The 23903-nt window shown below is 39.1% G+C and overlaps 2 protein-coding genes across 4 annotated transcripts in view; one reads left to right on the forward strand and one right to left on the reverse strand.

Annotated features, from left to right (window-relative positions):
• Positions 1-277: 277 nt before the first annotated feature.
• On the forward strand, positions 278-10026 carry has1 (hyaluronan synthase 1). 2 transcript variants are annotated; one of them, XM_058085688.2, is made up of 5 exons: positions 278-317; positions 3309-4008; positions 4087-4312; positions 4388-4520; positions 6750-10026. In XM_058085688.2, exons 2-5 carry the CDS (start codon positions 3322-3324, stop codon positions 7423-7425), a joined length of 1722 nt encoding a protein of 573 aa, XP_057941671.2. In that variant the 5' UTR covers positions 278-317; positions 3309-3321; the 3' UTR covers positions 7426-10026. The 2 variants fall into 2 exon arrangements, with proteins under 2 accessions (XP_057941671.2, XP_078654042.1); XM_078797916.1 differs by lacking the exon at positions 278-317 and having other exon boundaries at positions 3092-4008.
• Positions 6706-23903, reverse strand: part of spaca6 (sperm acrosome associated 6) — a 33338-nt gene continuing 16140 nt past the window's right edge. For both annotated transcript variants that reach the window (XR_009131938.2, XM_058085683.2), the window contains 2 exons: positions 7796-7862; positions 6706-7537 (listed from right to left, as the gene is read on the reverse strand). Coding sequence is in view for 1 of the 2 variants with exons in the window: in XM_058085683.2 (XP_057941666.2) it covers positions 7823-7862 (40 nt within the window). In the remaining variant the exon portion in view is untranslated. The remainder of the gene's footprint in view (positions 7538-7795; positions 7863-23903) is intronic.

The following is a 23903-nucleotide window of genomic DNA, read 5'->3' on the forward strand; positions in this document are numbered from 1 at the left end:
AAGTAAAATATAACTATATTGGAATCATTTCCAGACATGATGATGGTGTTTAAAGAAAAGAGAGGAAAAAAAAAACACAACAAAAGAGTTTGTAAGTACCGCTCAACCCAAAAGGGGACCACCGCCTTGCACACTCTCTGACTGACGCACGGCTGAGTCAGTGGGGGCGCCACTCATTCATCATCCCTGCACAGAAAAAAAAAAAAATCCACATGGCTTCACATCAACCTGGAGCTTATAAAGACAGGCACCGCTCAGCTGGTCGCCACACAGGACCCTCACATTTTACACTCGATGCGTCGCAAGCACAGCATCAGGTAAAGCTCTATGGATTCATTTTATTAGGATTTTACATACATTAAAAAATTTATTACATTTTATGTATATATATTTTTTTTAATTTACATTTATAATTTTATTTTACAATGTCACCTTGAAATGATAAACAATTGTATATAAAAAATATTATTACAGTTTATTAATCTTAGATAGTAGTGATGCCTGTGAATATTCGTTAGACTGAATCAGAAAAGGCCTGACTTGTACATATTGTTATTTACAGCTACTTTAAGTCGTTTAAGTAGTTTTTTTAATTCTATTGAACGCTTCTACATGTATCAATTAATTTACAAATGGGGGTTTTATAAACTGTATACATACATATGTTTACATTGTCTTATTTTAGCTAGTAACATATATATTTAGGAAATATTTTATTTGTTATTGTATAGCATTATATTCTATATATCAGGGGTCAGTAACCCGCGGCGCGGCTCTCTTTACAATGCTCGTATATTTATTTAACACCCGATTGGGGAAAATGCACGTTTTTGTGATTAATTTTTAAAAAACCACCATTGTGTGAGACAGTGAATGCATCCTGGCTGAGTTCTGACTCGTGATTGGATGAGAACGAGGAAGGCAGGGGAAGCCAGTGTTTGGCTGCCTGCGGTTGTTTGATATGTAACAGACACGAAAGCGATAAACTAACCATCAATAACCTCCCCAAAACAGAAACATTTCAAAAGAAAATTTATATTTTAATTCTGCATCGACGTGTCATCGATCATCCCTTCTAGTTGACATTTCTAAAAAAAAATTAGATATAATTTTAAAAAAGAGTAAACAAATCAAGTACCTTTACAGTATAATTTACAGTAGCTCATTCTAATCTGAACTACTTCAATACACCAAAATTCCTCCAAAACTGTGGGAGACTCATCACAGCTGTAAAAGAAACAGGCTGTCAATCACTGTGCTACACAATTCCTCAGATATCAGGTAATGAAGTTTAACCAGGATGTTACCATGGTAACCCTACTAGTTGGCATCCCTTTCGTCTATTATCTTTTTCGAGTTTATAAGACGTTGTTTTAAATGTATGTTTGGCTACAGGCTATTTTTCTTTACTGGGCAAGGAGGTAAAATGTTTTCATAGTAAAGGTTGCCGACCCCTAATATATAGTACACACAATATTTATTCATTCATTCACTTTCTACCGCTTATCCTGACGAGGGCTGAGGGGGGTGCTGGAGCCTATCCCAGCTGTCTTCGGGCGAGAGGCGGGGTACACCTTGGACTGGTGGCCAGCCAATCACAGGGCACATATTAGACAAATAACCATTCACACTCACATTCATACCTATGGACAATTTGGAGTCGCTAATTAACCTAGCATGTTTTTGGAATGTGGGAGGAAAAAACCCACGCATGCACGGGGAGAACATGCCAACTCCACACAGAGATGTGGTGGAATTGAACCCTGGTCTCCTTGCTGTGAGCTCTACGTGCTAACACTCGAACACCATGCAACTTCTCAATTCAGTAGTGAAGTTTAACCAGGATGTTACCATGGTAACCCTACTATTTTTCTTTAGTGGGCAAGGGGGTAAAATGGATTTTTTTCATAGTAAAGGTTGCCGACCCCTAATATATAGTACACACAGTATTTAGTAAAACCATATTTCACCATGTATATTGGATGTTACCATGGTAACCCTACTATTTTTCTTTAGTGGGCAAGGGGGTAAAATTGATTTTTTTCATAGTAAAGGTTGCCGACCCCTAATATATAGTACACACAGTATTCAGTAAAACCATATTTCACCATGTATATTGGATGTTACCATGGTAACCCTACTATTTTTCTTTAGTGGGCAAGGGGGTAAAACTTATTTTTTCATAGTAAAGGTTGCCGACCCCTAATATATAGTACACACAGTATTTAGTAAAACCATATTTCACCCTGTATATTGGATGTTACCATGGTAACCCTACTATTTTTCTTTAGTGGGCAAGGGGGTAAAACTTATTTTTTCATAGTTAAGGTTGCCGACCCCTAATATATAGTACACACAGTATTTAGTAAAACCATATTTCACCATGTATATTTGCGGTATATATTATCATCCTAAGCACGGTGGGCGAGTGGTTAGCGTGCAGACCTCACAGCTAGGAGACCAGGGTTCAATTCCACCCTCGGCCATCTCTGTGTGGAGTTTGCATGTTCTCCCCGTGCATGCGTGGGTTTTCTCCCCCCACATTCCAAAAACATGCTAGGTTAATTAGCGACTCCAAATCGAACCCCGCCTCTCGCCCGAAGACAGCTGGAATAGGCTCCGGCAACCCTCGTGACGAAAAGCGGTAGAAATGAATTAATGAATAAATACTGTGTGTACTATATATTATGGGTCGGCAACCTTTACTATGAAAAGAGCCATTTTACCCGCTCACAGCTAGGAGACCAGGGTTCAATTCCACCCTCAGCCATCTCTGGAGTTTGCATGTTCTCCCTGTGCATGTGTGGGTTTTCTCCGGGTACTCCGGTTTCCTCCCACATTCCAAAAACATGCTAGGTTAATTAGCGACTCCAAATTGTCCATAGGTATGAATGTTAGTGTGAATGGTTGTTTGTCTATATGTGCCCTGTGATTGGCTGGCCGGAAAAAGCGGTAGAAAATGAATGAATATTATCCCAGTATTATAGTATGCCTGGGATGTGTGGGTGTATCCCACCTCTTACCTGAAGTCAGCAGGGATAGGCTCCAGCCCACGTGTGACCCTAATGAGGACTATACGTAGGTATATAAAATAGATATGAAATGATGTATATGATAATATATTGTATGGAAGTGCTATGGCTTGTAATGAGCATATGGCTTAGGTGTGACAGCCACAGCAGTTTCATAATTGCAGGACTTTTTAACAAGCCTCCATAAAAGCACTAACTGGCTTTATGGGATGTTTTTCCATGTTGCCTTTAAAGGTGACATAAAACCTGTCATGTTCTCGGCGATGTGTTCCACAGGTGAAGACACACAATGGAGCTGAAACCTCTCCTCAAAAAGCTCCTGTCGATACTCCGGGCCATCTTCACGTTTGTGTTTGCGTTGGCCGTTCTGGGTGTGATGGTGTGGGCCTACGTTGAAGGTCAGCAGCTGGTGACTTCCTTGTACGGAATCATCTCCTTCGGCATTTACGGGCTCCTGTTGTCGCTCCACGTGCTCGTCCAGAGCTTCTTCGCTTTCATCGAGCACCGACGAATGAAAGCTCGAAAATCTCCGTGCACCTTCACCAAGACCATTGGTTTCACCATCTCGGCCTACCAGGAGGACCCAGTCTACCTCAGAGAGTGCCTCAACTCCGTCCGGGCCCTTCAGTATCCATCTGAGCTGCTTCGTATCGTCATGGTGGTGGACGGGAATTCCGAAGACGACCGCTACATGATGGAGATGTTCAGAGAGGTGTTTGCAGACCAGGACCCTGGTTTTTACGTGTGGTACAACAACTACCACACATGGGATCCCACCGAAGTCCAGGACACAGATTCTGTGGGCTCAGGAGTGGAGGCGGACTACGTTATAGGAGGGGAGGACCCCCAGCGTAGCGAAGTAGAGCACCTGATCAAGACCAAGAACTGTGTGTGCATCATGCAGAAGTGGGGGGGAAAACGGGAGGTCATGTACACCGCGTTCAAAGCCCTCGGAGATTCAGTCGACTACATTCAGGTATGCTTCTTCTCCAGTGCATGCTCTTCTAAGGTTCTTTGAGAAAACGAAAACATGACGCTCTTTTCATTGGGCCAGGTATGCGACTCGGACACCAAGCTGGACCCCATGGCCACGGTGGAGCTGTGTAAGGTGCTGGAGAGCAACCCCAAGTATGGTGCAGTCGGCGGGGATGTGATGATCCTCAACATGAAGGACTCCTACATCAGCTTCATGAGCAGCCTTCGCTACTGGATGGCCTTCAACATAGAAAGAGCTTGTCAGTCCTTCTTCGATTGTGTCTCCTGCATTAGTGGACCTTTGGGTAGGTTTCTTTCTGCCGTATGATTGATTTCAACAATTAAACGCGGATACTTGACAACATCTCCTACATGACTAGGGCTCTACAGGAACGATCTCCTTCAGGCGTTTCTGGAATCTTGGTACAATCAGAAGTTTCTGGGGACTCACTGCACTTTTGGAGACGACAGACATCTGACCAATCGTATGCTGAGCATGGGATACGCCACAAAGTAAGACCTTTCTTCTTTACAAAGAAAAAGATGGTGGGACACCAACAACCTAATGGCCTATGAGGGGACAACTTTACACTGAAGTACAGAACCAACCTACCTAACCACTACTCACTGGTTCCTCAGTAACTACTCTTTACGCCCTCGGTAACTAGTCAGTTTCTCGTAATTTCCTCAGTAACGACTTCAAATTTATGTGCCTTAGGTTCTCAGTAATTACTCATTAGTTCATTGGTAACCACTCTAAATTTCTGTGCATTAGTGATGAGTTCACTAGTATCGTAGTAACTACTCTTTACGTCCTCGGTAACTAGTCAGTTTCTCGTAATTTCCTCAGTAACGACTTCAAATTTATGTGCCTTAGTTTCTCAGTAATTACTCATTAGTTCATTGGTAACCACTCTAAATTTCTGTGCATTAGTGATGAGTTCACTAGTATCGTAGTAACTACTCTTTACGTCCTCGGTAACTAGTCAGTTTCTCGTAATTTCCTCAGTAACGACTTCAAATTTATGTGCCTTAGTTTCTCAGTAATTACTTATTAGTTCATTGGTAACCACTCTAAATTTCTGTGCTTTAGTGATGAGTTCATTAGTATCGTAGTAACTACTCTTTACGTCCTCGGTAACTAGTCAGTTTCTCGTAATTTCCTCAGTAACGACTTCAAATTTATGTGCCTTAGTTCCTCAGTAACTACTCATTAGTTCATAGGTAACCACTCTAAATGTATGTGCTTTAGTGATAAGTTCATTAGTTCCTTAGTAACTACTCTTTACGTCCACAGTAACTGGTCAGTTTCTCGTAATTTCCTCAGTAACGACTTCAAATTTATGTGCCTCACTTCCTCAGTAACTACTCATTAGTTCATCGGTAACCACTCCAAATTTATGTGCTTTAGTGATAAGTTCATTAGTTCCTTAGTAACTACTCTTTACATCCTCGGTAACTAGTCAGTTTCTCATAATTTCCTCAGTAACGACTTCAAATTTATGTGCCTTAGTTCCTCAGTAACTACTCATTAGTTCATCGGTAACCACCCTAAATTTATGCTCTTTAGTGATGAGTTCACTAGTATCGTAGTAACTACTCTTTACGTCCTCGGTAACTAGTCAGTTTCTCGTAATTTCCTCAGTAACGACTTCAAATTTATGTGCCTTAGTTCCTCAGTAACTACTCATTACTTCATCGGTAACCACTCCAAATTTATGTGCTTTAGTGATGAGTTCATTAGTTCCTTAGTAACTACTCCATACGTCCTCAGTAACTACATTAAATTTATGTGCCTTATTTCCTTAGTAACTACTCATTAGTTCATTATTAGTTCCTCAGTAACTACTAATTACTTCATTAGTTCACCAGTTCTTCAGTAACTACTCTTAATGTATGTGCCTTAAATCCTCTGTAACTACCTCATTAGGTCTTTATTAGTTCATCATTAGTTTACCAGTTCCTCAATAACTACTCTTAATGTATGTGCGTTACATCCTCAGTAACTACTCAGTTATTCATTAGTTCCTTGGTTTTGGATTAGTTTTTGTTCCTCAGTAACTAGTCTACTCTACTACATCAGCTCCTCAATAACCCCTCTAAATCCATGTGCCTTAGTGGTTAGTTCCTCAGTAACTACTCAAAATGTATGTGCCTTAGTTCCTCAGTAACTACTCTACTCATTACTTCCTCGTTAGTTCATCAGTAACTACTCTAAATGTATGTGCTTTAGTGATTGGTTCCTCAGTAACTACTCTAAATGTACAGTATGTACAGTATGTGCCCTGCTCTGCAGTAACTACTCCTTAGTTCATCAATAAGTACTCTAAATTTAAGTATTAGTGATTAGTTCCTCATTCATTCCTTAGTAACTACTCTAAATGAATGTACCTTGGTTCCTCAGTAACTACTTGATACTTGATCTTTGTCTGACGTTTTCAATTGTATTCTCGTCCCATGGAAACGTCATAAAATAATTGGGGGTTCATTGTAAAACGTTGAAAACTGAAATGTATTCTTGTAGGTAAACAGCAATGGTGGTCAACAGAAGTACTCTAATGGTGGCCGCTTGTTGCTAGGTAGATTTTGTGGAGCTAAAACAAAATGGCATTCAGGGGCCAAAGATATTACATATATTGTAAAAAAAAACAAGCTGATTTTTAAACTGCGCTCTGTATGAAATATCGAAAAATGTCAATGAACGAATCACGATGTGGGTTTAATGAACATTTCTTCTCGTAGATACACGGCTCGCTCCAAATGCTACACGGAGACGCCGGCTCAGTTCTTGCGTTGGCTCAACCAGCAGACCCGTTGGACCAAGTCCTACTTCCGCGAATGGCTCTTCAACGCCATGTGGTGGCACAAGCACCATTTATGGATGACGTACGAATCAATCGTTTCCGGCGTGTTCCCTTTCTTCGTCACAGCCACCATCATCCAGGTATTTTGGACAGGCTCGCTGTGGGACATCCTTTGGGTCCTGTGCTGCATCCAGCTGATCGGGCTGGTGAAAGCCGCCTACGCTTGCATCCTGCGCAGGAACGCGGTGATGGTGTTCATGTCTCTGTACTCCGCTTTGTACATGACCAGCTTGCTGCCCGCTAAGTACTTTGCCATCTTAACCATGAACAAAAGCAGCTGGGGGACGTCGGGGCGGAAGAAGATCGTAGGAAACTACATGCCTCTTTTGCCCTTGTCAGTGTGGACAGCGCTTCTATTAGCGGGAATGGCTTACACCATCTCCAGAGAGAGCAAAGCGGAATGGTTCACTCCAGCTAAGAGACTTGAAACTCAATTTCTTATCTTCGGCTGTGTGGCTTATTTGTGTTACTGGTTGCTGATGATGGTTTTATACTGGGCGTGGTTCCGTAGGTTGTGTCGGCCGCGTTCGAAAAGTTACGAGTTACGAGTGTAGGTCCACGGTGTCCATGCAAGTTAATTTATTATATTGTTTTTAATATTTTTGACATTTATTTATTTATTTCCTCTCCAATCTCAGGGCAATGAAAGGGTGTTGCATGCAGCTGCTAAAAAAAAAAAAACAACAAAAAAAACATGAAGACATTCACGATATCAGCAAGTTTGACATGGAGATGTTGCACATTAAGTGAAACTGTACTGAGGGCTTTAAGGCCTATGCACTTCTTAGGTTTCTCTTATTGAACACGGTAGGGTATTGGATCTTGTATTGAATGTATTTATGTATTTGTATATGTGTACATAGCAGAGATGGGCACTTCAGTCACAACACACATCGGAGATTTGGACACCTGACTTGGACTCACCGCCGAGCGTCGGCGTCATTAAGTCTCTTACTCCCCATCCACTGACCTGTCGGTTGCAACCACCGACCTTAAAAAAAACCACCAGGAGCACGGTTCGTTATTATCATGTCGGGCTACACAGAGTTCAGTCGAGGTCAAACAGGAAGCTGTTGAATGCATCTTCGGGGGCGAGATAAAGGATGCTGGCTCAAACGTGTCAAACTTAGATAAGCTTCGTTTAATTAGCTTCTTTGGCCTGCTGTATTTTTAGAGTTGCGTTCAACGTACAGTTTGGCACAGTTAGAAATACGCCTTCAAGAGGAGGTGTAGCAGAAAAATAACGAAAATCATCCTTGCTTAGACGGTGGTCGAGTGGTTAGCGCGCAGACCTCACAGCTAAGACACAAGGGTTCAATTCCACCCTCGGCTATTTCTGTGTGGAGTTTGCATGTTCTCTCTACGGGTACTCCGGTTTCCTCCCACATTCCAAAAACATGCTAGGTTAATTAGCGACTCCAAATTGTCCATAGGTATGAATGTGAGTGTGAATGGTTGTTTGTCTAAATGTGCCCTATGATTGGCTGGCCACAAGTCCAGGGTGTACAAAGGGTGTATGAATAAATTATTGTAAAATGTACGTACATCTGCCACCGTGTGGCCATTTTTTTTTCATCTTAAAACTGAACCAAACATGCTTTCTTTATTGTGGAGTTGCATCATCAACTGTCTTGTCCAAAAAAAAAAAGAAAAGATCAGCAAGCGGTGCGGTAGAAAAAAATACGTATAACTACATCTTTGGTCGGGCATGAGTTCATAATTTCGGTCAATATACCAGAATCTTTCATCTTTAGTCCCTAGTCCTAATCCAATTTAAGTATATTTAATTTAATCGACAGCTGGGATAAGCTCCAGCATCCCCCTGCGACCCTCGTGAGGAAAAAGTGGTAGAAAATGAATGAATGAATGTACATCTGCCACCGTGTGGCCATTTTTTTTTTTCATCTATTGAACCAAACATGCTCTCTTCTATTGTGGAGTTGCATCATCAACTGTCTAGTCCCCCCCAAAAAAAGTAAAAGATCAGCAAGCAGTCCGGTAGAAAAAAATACTTATAACTACATCTTTGGTCGGGCATGAGTTCATAATTTCGGTCAATATAAGTATATTTAATTTAATCGACAGCTGGGATAGGCTCCAGCAGTAGAAAAGCAGTAGAAAAGGAATGAATGAATCCTTACTTAGCTTAACTAATGCAAATAGCAAAATTACTTCATTTTTAGTGACTCCGGTGAGAAAACTTGACAAAAATATTCCCAAGAGTATTTTCTGAAAGAAGGGGGGCCATCAACATTATTATAATATAAGGTAACTGTTCCGGATGTATTAATATTAAACTATTAAAATGGAACAGCGCCGGGAATGAAGGGCAAAGTATGATAAAAGTTCAAAAACCGCTGCTATTGAGCAAGTGCAGGTGGACAAGACTTAAGACTAACACTTGGACTTTAATCAAATACCTGAGCCTTGACTATGGGACTTTCATCTCAGAGATCTGTGACCTGAGCTTAATGACTTGAGACGAGTAGAAAATGACTTGTGCACATATCAGGTATACAAATATAAGAACCAAATTATTATTATTATTATTATTATTATTTTTTTTAAAAACTGCCTCGGTGTCAGTTTTGTGACTTTACACTCTTTTGTTGTTGCACTGGAGTTTTCGACGGCACTTTTCTGCACGGTTGCACACTTGAAAAACGAAAAGTGAAGGAATGGGAATTCCCGAATAAAGTATGCACAAAATGAATGTTTCAAATGACCCTTGCTTTGGAATCACACTTGTAAAAAAAATAAAATAAATAAATTGTGGTATGAGGGATATGTGAAATTCAGTCCACGTTGTTCCCAGAGACCTTCATTGACATTTCTCCGAGCCATAACATTGAGTTCCTGATAAGAGACGACTCCCACACTCTCAGGGAGAAACACTGTTTTTTTTTTTGGTATTTGTTGCTCCTTTGTTCATGGAAGTTCATGTATCAGGTGTGCAACTAGTACTGCATGAAATAAAAGATTTTTAGACGCTTTCAGGCTTCTCTTAATAGATCTGATATACACACATGAATACGGTCTACGGTGATGCTCATGCTCGTGTTTGGATTCATTTACACAAACAATGTTCAGTATACGTGTATAAGTACTGTGTGCGGCCAGTGAAACATGGAGTATATATATAGTCATGTGAACAATGTGAACAAATAAATATTTTTCTAACTTTCAACTTCTACTGTCTTATTATTACTTATTAATGTCGCCGTCAGGTAAAATGATCTGACACATTTGTAGGTTAAATAAAAGGAAAATAAAGTAAAGTAACAAAAGTGATTATATTTTTGAAAGGTACATATAATGCAATTTTTTTCATATAATTCAATTTTGCTTTGTTTCTTTATAATGCCATTGTTTTCATGAATTGGTGATTCATTGTGGAAACGTTTATCAAAACAAATCGATCTATAACTGCAACACAACGAGCGTTCCGTTTGCACTTCAATCTTGGTAGACATGATCCCGTATCAGCTCCAAACACCATCATCCAGAACTGATTTAATTTTTAAAACATAATGAAACAGAATGGCATTATATGTACTTTTCGGAAATTTACTTTACTTTATTTGCCTTTTATTTAACCTACAAGTGTGTCAGATCACTTTGCCTGACCCTGTATATATATATATATATATAATTTCTTTGTTTTCTCAAATTTCTTTGTTTTCCAAAGAAAAACAAATTTTCATGCATTTCACAAACATTTTTTTCCATTTCAAACATTTTTATCCATTTCACAAACAATTAAAATTAATCCGATGATGAAGAACAATCTACATTTTTGCACGGAGGCCTACTATCAACAACTGTCAGTCCTCTGCATCAATCTCCTGATATGGCTGCTAATCCAAATTCATCATTTTATAAGGCTAATAGATTATTAGAAAACCCATCTAAAAATCTAAACGAAAACTAAAAACCTCGTACTATGCTGTTAACTACTCCCTTCAGAGAGCAGTACAAACTGGGTCTAACAAGGACAGAGAAACGCTAGCGTGCTAACCACTCCACCACCGTGCAGCCCAGTATTACTTGTTTGCAATAATAATAATAATAATAATAATAATAATAATACCACAATACCAATAATAATACCACCATTTGCCCTGTCCTGTATCGTCCCTAACAATCAAGTGCCCAAACAAACCACTCTACGCTTGCCGAATCACCCGCTGCTAAATAAAGCGCTGTTGTGAGTGACAGCACTGTGATAAACTGGGTGAGATACACTTAAAAACAAAACAAAAACAAAAAACAAGCCAGCAAAAAAAACCTTGACTAATCGCTACCACCAACACAGTTCTGAGGGCATCCATATTGTTTCTGATGTAAACACAGGTTGCATGTGTAACGTCGCAGGCAGTGTGACGCTTGGAAACGCAAAACTCTGGTTATTTGCGTCCTTCCTCGAACACATAACCTGATTATTTTCCAAACGGGGCCAAAGTTCAAAGCATAACCCTAAAATGTGTCAAACGGCATCTCCCAATTAACTTTGCACTATTTCCAACCAATGATGTGCCAATCAGGAATCAACTAAAAATAGCAAATAAGGAAGTCCCTTTCTAAAGTAAATGAGTCAGCCAATCACAGAAAGAAACACAGCAATGACTTCAACATATGACTTCAACTGGAGATTACAGACTTTATCAGCGTAAACAAATAAGAGTTGCTCGGAGGAATAGAACGGGTCACTGAGATTTTCCACAGAACTGCATGAGTCGACTGTGATAAAGTTAGCCACAGCTGAATTTTTATAGAATGCAAGATAGCCATATACTGTATGGGTCGACTGCAGTATTTTATCTTTGAAAATGGAATCCACTTGGGTGTTCGCGCAGGAATCAGATAATATTACAGATAATCCGCTCGGAAAATCAACACACAAGTCAGACACAAATGAGATAGCAATGATTGAATTCAGCCTGTGTGTGATATGAACTTCACAGTATTTCATACATACAAGTATACAAGTATTTTCCAGACTTAATATTGGGTCAGTGAACAAGGCATGACGCAGGAGGTCATACATGTCTAATTACTGTGATTTGAAGTCTTTATCAAAGTCACAGCTCCATTATAACCATCCAATCTTTATGTGCAAATATCTTTATTGGCATTCTGGGTGGAGCGAGGATGACACCGTAGGTTTAGTGTAACAGAAAAAAAACATATAAAAAAATTAAATGAAGGTTATAAATGTGTAAGTAATTGAAGGAATAAGTGTCTGGTCAACTAGCAAATATTTCAACCCCACATACCACATGTTCACCATCGTGGGCAAGACCAAAGAGCTGTCAAAGAGACATGATTGTAGACCTGCACAAGACTGGAATGGATTTCAAGACCATTGCAAGACACCACTATTCCGCAATACTTCGGAAATTGAAGAATTCTTTCAAGAAGTCTTTCAAACAGAGGTAAGGATGATTCTGGGAATTTCAAGGAATGAGCTGGTTCAGGACATTCGGACCACAATCAACAAAGAACAGCATTAGCATTAGCATTACTTCACTGTCAGTAGCCACGTATACATGGACCCAAATATTCCAATTCCATTCGGGTTATTTGCTCAAACGGAAAGAATCTAACCTTTGTATACACCTCATTCCGAAAGAAAAGTGCCAATCCGAATGAATATATAATGGGATTCACAGGGGTGGAATATTCCTTTCCCCAATCCGATTGAGGTATCTTGTACCCGCTCAAACAGAAAGTTGTCAGACTGCGTTCTTTCTTCTTCTGTTGTTTATTGGCGGTTGGCAAGCAGCTTTCGTGTGCATTAGCGCCATCTGTGGAACAGAATCTAAACCCTTCTATACGCCATTCACAAGTCCAGTTTTATTAAAAAAGAAAATACATATCTATATAAAACATGTGCCGAGCTTAATTATAAAATATTAGCAAGATTGAACTTTATCTTTTCATGTTCCCGGGTGCGTTCTTTCAGCGAATGCTGAGATATGACGTAACACGCAGCTCCAGACGTTCTTTGGTTTTAAAAATGGATGTGAGCAATCGGCACTGGACTGCTGGGGAAAGTTTGTGTTCCCAACTAAATTTCAAGACTGGACGAAGGAAAAACTGTGAATACGGAGTTATTCCAATAAGTGAAAGAAAAACTGGAGGAAGTCGGTATCACGTGATGTTGGTGTTTACGCTTTACTGGGCATGCCCCATTGACTATTCTGGTTGACTATAGCGCCGCATGTAGACACTCGATTGGAATATTCCTTTCCATGTATACCATTGCTTTCGGAAAGATTCCATTCGGAAAGAGAAAAACTCCTCATGTGAACATGGCTATGGACTGAGATCCATATATGTTCTTTTTTTTTTTTTACATTACACAGACTTAAGGTGGCACGCACATCTGACAGGTCCACCCGGTTGGAAAAGTCATTAATAATTATTGTCTCACCACGCCTAATAACTACAGCTGATAAGTACCACGTCACATTGGTCAGCTGACCCTTCTCAATAAGATGGTAAAGCACAACAACACCATATATTATAGCTAAAGTGCTCGTGTCACCAATACAGATGTTAATCTTGTTATGTTGGCTATGGAAAACTAAAACAGCAGGTCATTGTATGGTCATATCACCTCGTACTTCGGTACGTAACAAAAATAAAATAAAATAAATAATAATAATAAAAAAAACGTAAAAAAATAAACTTAAACTATATTAGGAAAGCAGGAAGTGAACAAATGTAACAGTTACTGATTGTAAAAGTACCAGATGGATGGGGTAGGATTTAATAAGCTTTGCTTCTTCCTACTCCTTTTGGACATGTGGAACTGTGAACTGATTATGGGATGCATTCAATTGTAATCTGATGCATGTTCATATGAAATAAAAACATTACCATTATAATAAAGCTATTCAAGCTATACTGCTCAACAAGGCAGAAGTGTCAGTCTGAAGTTTACCAATGAACATTTGGCAACACCAAAATGGAGTTCTTTGGCATCAACTTGACTTGACGTGTTTGGAGGCAGAGAAATGCTGAATATGAGCCCAACAGCACCATCCCTGCTGGCAAACATGGGACGAGGAAACATTCTGCTTTGGGGCTGTTTTCCCAAAAATCCCAAATCCCTCCTGAGACATGTCCAACCCTGGTGACCAACTACAAGACACGTCTCATCTCTGTGCTTGCCAACAAATGCTTCACCACCAAGTACTCCAGTAAGTCACGTTTTGTTTTGGCATCAAACACTTATTCCCCAGTCACATATTATTTTTTTTCCTGCGAAGATAAACCTACCGCAAAAAGCAAAGGGGGAACTTGAGCACAACTACCCCAATAAGAATAAAAGCCCAATGTACTCTGATAGAGCGGACACAAATAAACTGTTCCCACTTGCTCAAACACTAGAGAGCCTTTTCACTAAAGAAATGGAAGTTTTGTTCCACACTTGAGTGTCCTTTGTTACACAAGGATGATGGATCTATACATTCTGGCATGAGGTGTGGATGTGTGGGAAAAGATCAGTGACAAGTGTAATGGAACGTGGCCGTCGCATGTGTTCCACTGGACTCCTGTTAAAATACTCAACCTGTTCAAGGTCATGGTTGAGCTGGAGCCTATCCCTGCTGACTTTGGGTAAAAGGCGGGTACACCCTGAACACGTCACCATAGAATTACAAGGCACATAATAAAAAAAAAGCCATTCACAGCTGTGGACAATTTAGAGTCTCCAATTAAACTACCATGGGAAAAAAATCGGGCACCTATGGGGCACATCCACATCTGCCAACTCCACCAGTGATGTCATCATGGAGCTGAGCAGCTGTGGTGAATTCCATGTTCAGTGTAAATTCTACTCGCTTGTGTTGCCAGATATTTGGACTTATTTTCAGAGCACGCTAAATCTATACGGTTGTGTATTCCTTTATGTGAGCTGCAATAGAGGTGGGACGGCGACTGTGTACAAGGGAATGCCAGAAAGGCGGGACAGGGGTGTGACTGTTAACACTCCACTGACTTCTCCCGCCTTTTTGTGTTGAAAGCGTTGGCTGCTGTCCGGTAAGTATTTTTATGGGTCACATGAGACACTAGGGGTGTTACAAGACATTCGGTTCACGGGACGAGACATATGACTGGGGTTGCTGCTGAGCATACATATTTTTTTTTTTTTTTTTTTTTACAAAGAATGACTATAAATAGCCTATATTGCCTAATTTTCTTCCTATTCTATGTATATGTTGAACTTTGGATAAAGTCGAAAAGATCTATTTGTTGAGATCGCCATTAGTTCTGCTCTTAAATACTGCTCCAATACTTCTCTACAAGAGAGGAGAAATATGATCTCAGGGAAGAAGTACATTTGAAACACTTCTATGCTAGGACTACGTTAAAAAGCCATAGCATTTCAGTATGTGGAATCAAACTATGGAATGGATTGAGTAAGACCCTCAAACAATGCACAACGATGAGCCAATTCAAGAAACAATACAAGCAGTTGATGTTTGCTAAATACAAGGATGAAGAGTCTTGAACCAGTCATGATGTGCTATACATATCACTATATTGACACTTACTATGGTACCCATTATGTCATTGGATGCTCATATCACCTTGTACTTTGATACGTGACAAAAATAAAAAATAAATAAATGAAAAAATACAAATATTTTATTTATTTTTTTTAAATGAAAAATATATATTTTTTATAAAAAATATTTTTTTATTAAAAAAAAAAAACTTAAACTATATTAGGAAAGCAGGAAGTGAACAAATGTAACAGTTACTGATTGTAAAAGTACCAAATGGAGGGGTAGGATTTAATAAGCTTTGCTTCTTCCGACTCCTTTTGGACATGTGGAACTGTGAACTGATTATGGGATGCATTCAATTGTAATCTGATGCATGTTCAAATGAAATAAAACCATTACCATTATTGCTCCCTGGTTTTACCATATCTTACTTATTGTGTGGAAATATGGGCTAATAACTCTAAAAGCAATCTTCACTCGCTAAATGTACTGCAAAAAAAGTCAGTAAGGATAATTCATAATGCCGCCTATAGAGAACATACTAACTCTTTATTTCTAAAATCACAAATACTTGCATTTCAGTATGTGGAATCAAACTATGGAATGGAACCAGTAATGATGTACTATACATATCACTATATTGACACTTACTATGGTACCCATCTTCTCGTGTATAGCACATCATGACTGGTTCAAGACTCTTTATCCTTGTAAATTGTAATCTGACGCATGTTCAAACGAAATAAAACCATTACCATTAACAGCTGCTACAATTCCCACATGTACGTGCAGGATATCACCATTCCTTCTGAGGTCAGAGCCCAAGTTGACTAGACCACCACAAGACTACCAGCGTCATACAGGACTTCCAAATACTACGCAACAGACGTTCTCTTCCAGTGAGTCAAAACCTCTGGTGGTTGTCAAAGCAATTGTAGTTTGGCAAATGAAAACATTTAGTCGTATGAGTAAAAGTTTCTGCATTTCCTTAAAGGCCGGTGTTGGCGTGACTCATCGCCATAGTGATCGGTGATATACCGTCTTCTATGAGCACTCTGGCATCACTTCCCTTTCAGACTGTTTTCAATTAGCTTGTTCTCCCCCCACCCTGTCTGGGACTCCCTCCCTCTGACGTCAGGGAGGAACAGTTTTGGTAAGGGTATGTGCATCCCAGACCTTAGAGTCAGACTCTAACTAATAGAACAAAGTTCTAGTTCTACCGTTACCTTTTTGGTAATGATACCGTTGTGTGACACGGCATGTGATAACGGCGATGTGGATTTACTGTAAAGATTATCCACTTCATACATATCAAAGATTTTTACTGCCAGTAGCAGTCCAGAAATATTAAAAAGAAAAAATAGCAAAGTTCAAATATTAAAGAAAAATAAATTCATAATATGAGAAACAATCAAAACAAAGAATAAAGTTGCAATTTTTGGACAATTAGGTTGAGGAAAAAGTAAAAATATCACAATAATGAAACCAAAATATGACATTCATTCATTTTCTACCGCTTATCCTCACAAGGGTCACAGGCGTGCTGGAGCCTATCCCTGCTATCCCTGGACTGGTGGCCAGCCAATCACAGGGCACATATAGACAAACAACCATTCACACTCACATTCATACCTATGGACAATTTGGAGTCACCAATTAACCTAGCATGTTTTTGGAATGTGGGAGGAAACCGGAGTACCCGGAGAAAACCCACGCACGCACGGGGAAAACATGCCGAAGGTGGAATCGAACCCCAGTCTCCTACCTGTGTGCTAACCACTCGACCGCCGTGCAGCCCTAACTATGGCAAAGTCCCAATGAGGTGTGCTGGAAGGTGAGGTCGGGCGCCTGGAGGCGGGTGGGAGGGGGCCCGCTGCAAAATATGACAATAAAGTCCTAATATTACAGGAAGACATGTACAAGGAGAAAGTTAGGAGAGTATAAAAAAAAAGCAAAAAACAAGAAAAAAATCATAATAATATACGTTAATAACAAAAACACAGGCCGCACCGTGTACAAGCGGTTCGCATGTGGGCCACACAGTCAGGAGATCGGGTTTGCAGGTTTGTGGGTTTTCTCCGGGTACTCCGGTTTCCTCCCACATTCCAAAAACATGCTAGGTTAATTAGCGACTCCAAATTGTCCATAGGTATGAATGTGAGTGTGAATGGTTGTTTGTCAATATGTGCCCTGTGATTGGCTGGCCTCTCACCCCAAGACAGCTGGGATAGGCTCCAGCGCCCCCTGCAATCCTCGCGAGGAAAAAGCGGTAGAAAATGAATGAATGAATGTAAACAAGAGATTGGAATATTCCTTTCCATGTATACCATTGCTTTCGGAAAGGTCATTCGGAAAGAGAAAAACTCCTCATGTAGACGTGGCTAGTGTTGAAAAGTGATGGAAAGACGGTGGATCCTTTCGAGATGTGGACCTAAAGACGAATTCTGAGGATACCGTGGACAGCGAGAAGGATAATGATCCGGGTGCTAAATAAGATTATGGTGCACGAATCCCAGGGCAAGCTGAGCTGCTTTGGCCATATGAAGCAGAGTCAAAGTCAACAGAAGAAGACGACGACAGAGCAGATTGAAAAATGAATTGAAATGACTCCGGTTCTGATTCACATACCCTGTTTTCATTATAAGAGTATGCAGGGTTCAAATTCGTTATTTTTTGGGGGGGTGAAATGTCAAAACTTCTCCATATATTTTGTTGGTCCCGTTCTTGATTTACACTAAACTTCCACATCAGCAAGCTTCCTGAAACTTTTGCTTACATTGGCATGAGACAGATCTCATTTAATGTTAGACTTCCCCGATACCGATTGCATAGAGGAAGTCCGACCAATGTCAAATGTTAGTCCTGGTTTCCATCAATGCTTGAAACTCAATGCCCAACCCGAAGAGCAGGCCTCCGCCATTAAGAAGTGGACTAGCTACCAGGATGGTGGAGGACAGATACAGGATCGCAGGTGACCAAGTCAGAAGAAGACTTGGAAAAACCTGCGATACAGTGAAGCCACAAAATTGACTATATTTTGCGTGAGTTCAGTTAAAAAACAAAGTTAATTCCGAGAAGTGGATTGTAACAAAATAAGAAAATACAGCAGAATGCATGTAAGGAACAACAACGGTTAGCTTAATTTTGCACTTCATCATTAAAACGGTTTGCTTGACTATTAACTAATTCGCTACCAAAGATGTAATACATTTCACAAAGAGGTGATGATGCAACTCCACAATAAAAAAAAGAGCTTATTTAGTGCAGTTTTAATCAGAAGTGCATTTTATATCATTTTATTAACATCTTTCCCATTGAAAAGATGGCTAAGATTGAATGAGTTAACAGTGGTTAACTTCATTAGTTAGTTAATGTTGAAAGCCAACGCTAAAATCGCCTGTCAGGTAAACTCAGTCAATCCCAAAGATGTAGTTATACATTTTTATAAATCCAAACAACATATTTATTTATACATCTTTTACTTTTTTTTGCCCGAGAGGCAATAAGATAGATTTCACTTCAGAGCAATAAAAAAAAGGTGGAATCACATAGTTCAGTTCCAAATGTGAAAATCGTAAATAGTTCATGGTCATATAGTTTGATGTAAAACCACTCCTTTTTGTGTTGTTTAGATATTTGAGCTGTCACTAAAGCAAAAAAAAATATGTATGTCAAAGTGAAAGTTATGCTTGGAATATATTATTTTCACAAAATGCTTTTTCTCCCTTTTGTAGTCGGGAACTAAGATTTTCCTGAAACTTACCTATGCTCTACTGCTGATGCTAAAGAACAGAAAAGGTAGGAACAAACCGTTTTTTCTGATGAAAGACAGAAATCGAATCTTTCTTCTGGTAGGTTATGTGTTTTTCTCCCTTTTGTAGTCAGGAACTAAGATTTTCCTGAAACTTACCTATGTTCTACTGCTGATGCTAAAGAATGGGCAAGGTAGGAACAAACCGTTTTTTCTGATGAAAGACAGAAATGTAATCTTTTTTTCTGGTAGGTTCTTTTTTTTTCCCTTTTGTAGTTGGGAACTAAGATTTTCCTGAAACGTAACTATGTTCTACTGCTGATGCTAAAGAATGAAAAAGGTAGGAACAAACCGTTTTTTCTGATGAAAGACAGAAATCTAATCTCTCTTCTGCATTATTGAGCAAGCCCCATAGACAGCTGCTAAGGTAAGTTCTGCGTTTTCCTCCCTTTTGAAGTCGGGAACTAAGATTTTCCTGAAACTTACCTATGTTCTACTGCTGATGCTAAAGAACGGAAAAGGTAGGAACAAACCGTTTTTTCTGATCAAAGACAGAAATCTAATCTTTCTTCTGGTTAGTTCTGTGTTTTTCTCCCTTTTGTAGTCGGGAACTAAGATTTTCCTGAAACTTACCTATGTTCTACTGCTGATGCTAAAGAACGGAAAAGGTAGGAACAAACCGTTTTTTCTGATCAAAGACAGAAACCTAATCTTTCATCTGGTTAGTTCTGTGTTTTTCTCCCTTTTGTAGTCGGGAACTAAGATTTTCCTGAAACTTACCCATGTTCTACTGCTGATGCTAAAGAACGGAAAAGGTAGGAACAAAGTTTTTTCTGATGAAAGACAGAAATCTAATCTTTCTTCTGGTAGGTTCTGTGTTTACATATCCATAGAACAAAATATTCTGTGTGCCTTTAAAAGATCAGTCAAAATCCTCTAAAATGGCCGGTAATGAAGGGGTTGTCTTTTGAATAATGGCTGGGATTTTTTTTCCCCATAGAGGCATTTTGATCCTGATTCAGATTCTTTCTATTTCCACTATGTTGTTGTGCTCCACCATAGTGGAGCATTAGAACATTTTGCATAGCGTGTTCTCGAGAGAACACGTGGCTGGTGTGGTGTGCGTCATGAAAGGCTGTATTACCAGTGGGTGTAGTTTTAAAACACCAGCATGAAACAGCTTACTTCAGTCACATTGTGCATGACGGTACCTCTGGAAAAAACACCGCAAAGTGACAATTTAGCTGCCACGCAAGACAACTAAAAGGTCCTGTGAAAATAAGCTGATGACGACAGCAGCAGTGTGAGTCCGAAAAAAAATAACACGTGTAAAAATAATAATGAGTGCCAGTTTTGAAAGAAAGCAAAAAAAAAAAAAAGTACATACTTTTTCACACCCTCTACACAAAAAAATGTTATGATTTACAGCCCTGTCAACATTAAGATCTGCTCTGAGGACTTTTTGACACTTCACTTGAATATCACACCCTTTTTCCAATTGCTGATTGCAAAAGAACAAAGTACATGGAACCATTCAGATGTTGATAATGGCGTATGCAGAGTTTACACATCCTGTTCAATGTGCATCAACAGTTACCAAGGCGACAGAGAAAGCCACTGGAAAAAACTAGAGCAATCAGCCTATGAGATGTGGCATTCAGAGTTGAGTCACGTCTGACTATATTTAGAATTTCCACTACTCCTTTTTAAGGCTCGCACACCCCTCCTTACGCTCAGATTGCACTTTCACCGCCATAAGGACAATAGCAGCTACAACAATGGCTAGGTACCGTCTCCTTTTTGTCAATAAATAATTAACACACATCACATTTTGTGTATTTTCCCTTATGACTGTGTTGGATATTTTCCTGTTTTTAAAAAATATTCTTAAATTAAATTTTTCCTCATAAAATGGTAAATATTTTATAGTATATGACAAAAAAAATAATTTTTGTAACATTTTCTACTACTATTTTCTGTTATTACTTTTAAAAAATGGCATTAATTAATTTACCTACAGGGACAGTGGATATTAACACGTTTTTCAAAAGCACTCCCTCTCGGTTCCTGGACATTTTTTAAAGATTATATTTTCATCTTTCATCAGAAAAAAACGTTTGTTCCTACTTTTTTTCGTTCTTTAGTAATCAGCAGTAGAACCTAAGTGAGTTTCAGTTTTTTTGAAGATATATTTTAAGCAAAACTTTCACTTTGACACAAATTTAGCCTTATATATTTAGGCAAAATGTATAAACAACAATGCCACAACAAAAGAAGTTACAAATATAACACCATGAACCTTTTCCAATTTTCACCCTTGCAATTGAAATGTGCGTGCATGCATTTAATTTAACTTCAATGAGTGGTTAGCACGCAGGCCACACAGCTAGGAGACCCAAGTTCGATTCCACCCTCAGGCATCTCTGTGTGGGGTTTGCATGTTCTCCCCGTGCATGCGTGGGTTTTCTCCGGGTACTCCGGTTTCCTCCCACATTCCAAAAACATGCTAGGTTAATTGGAGACTCCAAATTGTCCATAGGTATGAATGTGAGTGTGAATGGTTGTTTGTCTAAATGTGCCCTGTGATTGGCTGGCCACCAGTCCAGGGTGTATGAAAAATATATGAATAAATTATTGTAAAATGTACATCTACCTCCGTGTGGCCATTTTTTTTCATCTTAAAACTGAACCAAACATGCTCTCTTCTATTGTGGAGTTGCATCATCAACTGTCTTGTCCAAAAAAAAAGTAAAAAAAATAGGAAAAAATACGTATAACTACATCTTTGGTCGGGCATGAGTTCATAATTCCGGTCAATATACCAGAATCTTTCATCTTTAGTCCCTTGCCCTAATCCAATTTACTGAAGTATATTTAACTTAATCTAATTAACTTCATAATATGACATTTTCTTCTATTATGGAAATAATATTTACTAATATTAAATTTATTTTACATTATTTTAGTAACACATATCACATCTTGAACCTGCACTTCTTTGACATACTTTAGTCAAAAATTTAGAAACGTAGTGTTACACCATGTGTACCCCGCCTCTCGCCCAAAGACATCTGGGATAGGCTCCAGCATACCCGTGACCCGAGTGAGGATAGAAAAATGGATAGATGAATTTATACAGAAAAATTACACTTGTACTGCTGGTAATAAAGCATTCCGAGGTAAAATTCCATCTAATATACAAAAAAAATGCACGTAACATATATATATGTATCTGAATATAAGAAAGTATACATATTCATTAAAAAGATAAAATGAACCTAATAAAGTAAACATTCAGAGCTTACTTTTTGGAAACAACATAATGTAATATCACTGTCTAGGAGCTAATCTTTTCCTCCTCAAGGTTCCGTAGAAACTGCTTTTATAACACAATCCCGATAACCTTCACATCACCTGCTTCTAAACCAGCAATTATTTCAATATCTTCCTCATATTTCACCATTCCTGGCATGAAAGAAACAATAACATATTCACACGTTTCATAGCTTTGAGGACTACTTCTTCCTGGTGCAATCAAACGCATGAAGGACAAAAGGTGAGAAAACTACTAGAGAATGTTTGGAATAAAAAAAAAAACAACAAAAAAAAACAAAACACACACACACTGGAAAGAGAGACAGAGGGCAACAGGGTGTGGGAAGCACCCCACAGCTTGTAATGTCCCAACCTTGGCTCAGTCAAGTGTGTGTGTTTGTGTGGGGCGTACTGGTAAGCGTTGGATGGGTGTGGGAGTTAATGACGTTAAGTGAAGTTTGAGGCATGGGGCAATAATCGCTCACATGCGGAGTTGAAAAGGGTGAAAGGAGCTCATTCTAGCATGTTTATGTGGATGACACAATTTAGGTCAAGAGTTGTGCACATAGACATGAATACAATCATGTATTTACTCTCCAAAAACACTCGAAACTCCACTTTTTAAAACATTCTTCAACACCGAGAACACACACATAATCATATATTATGTAATATGTAGGGCACATGTTTTCACATTCCCATTTAGCTTGCCCTCATAGTGTCAGCTGTGAAGGTACGGCGATTAAAAAAAGTATCCTTATCATATCGTTATATAAATGCATTTGAATTAGCGATTTCACCTGCACGTTAATAAATAACTCAAGCCAAAATATGCAATACACTATATTCATGTTGATTGCTTCTGCACACATACAAAGGATTATTACTATTTTAAGCGTTTGAAATAAAAACATTTAGCATCAGCGTTGTACATGTACAAATAAGTACTTCAAAAGTTGTGTTATAATAACATAACTACACAAAAAATACAAAGAAAAAAATATCTTTATTATTAATCTCAATCTGGTCCACACAGTGGCTGTTTTAGGATTGTGTATATAATATATATATAATTTTTTTCTATTCTTTTTATATATATATTTGTATATATATTTTATTTTTGTTTCTATTCTATTTTTGTCCTCCCTGGGGTCATGGGTCCAATCGCGGCAGACTTTGGGCAAGAGGCAGGGTACACCCTGGACTTGTCGCCAGCCAATCACATTTCATATATTACACATTTCAAATATTAATAGTGAGACCAGCCATGTTGTTTGGTCTAGAGACCGTGCCACTGAGAAGAATAAGACAAGAAGCAGAACTGGAGGTAGCAGAAATGAGGATGCTGAGGTTCCCATTGGGAGTGACCAGGATGGATAGGATCAGGAACGAGTACATAAGAGGGACATTAAATGTTAGAGGGCTTGGAGATAAGGTCAGAGAGGCC

The sequence above is a fragment of the Doryrhamphus excisus genome, linkage group LG17, assembly GCF_037039965.1.
Source record: "Doryrhamphus excisus strain RoL-2023G ecotype Guam linkage group LG17, RoL_Dexc_Guam_v1.1, whole genome shotgun sequence".
NCBI lineage: Eukaryota > Metazoa > Chordata > Actinopteri > Syngnathiformes > Syngnathidae > Doryrhamphus > Doryrhamphus excisus.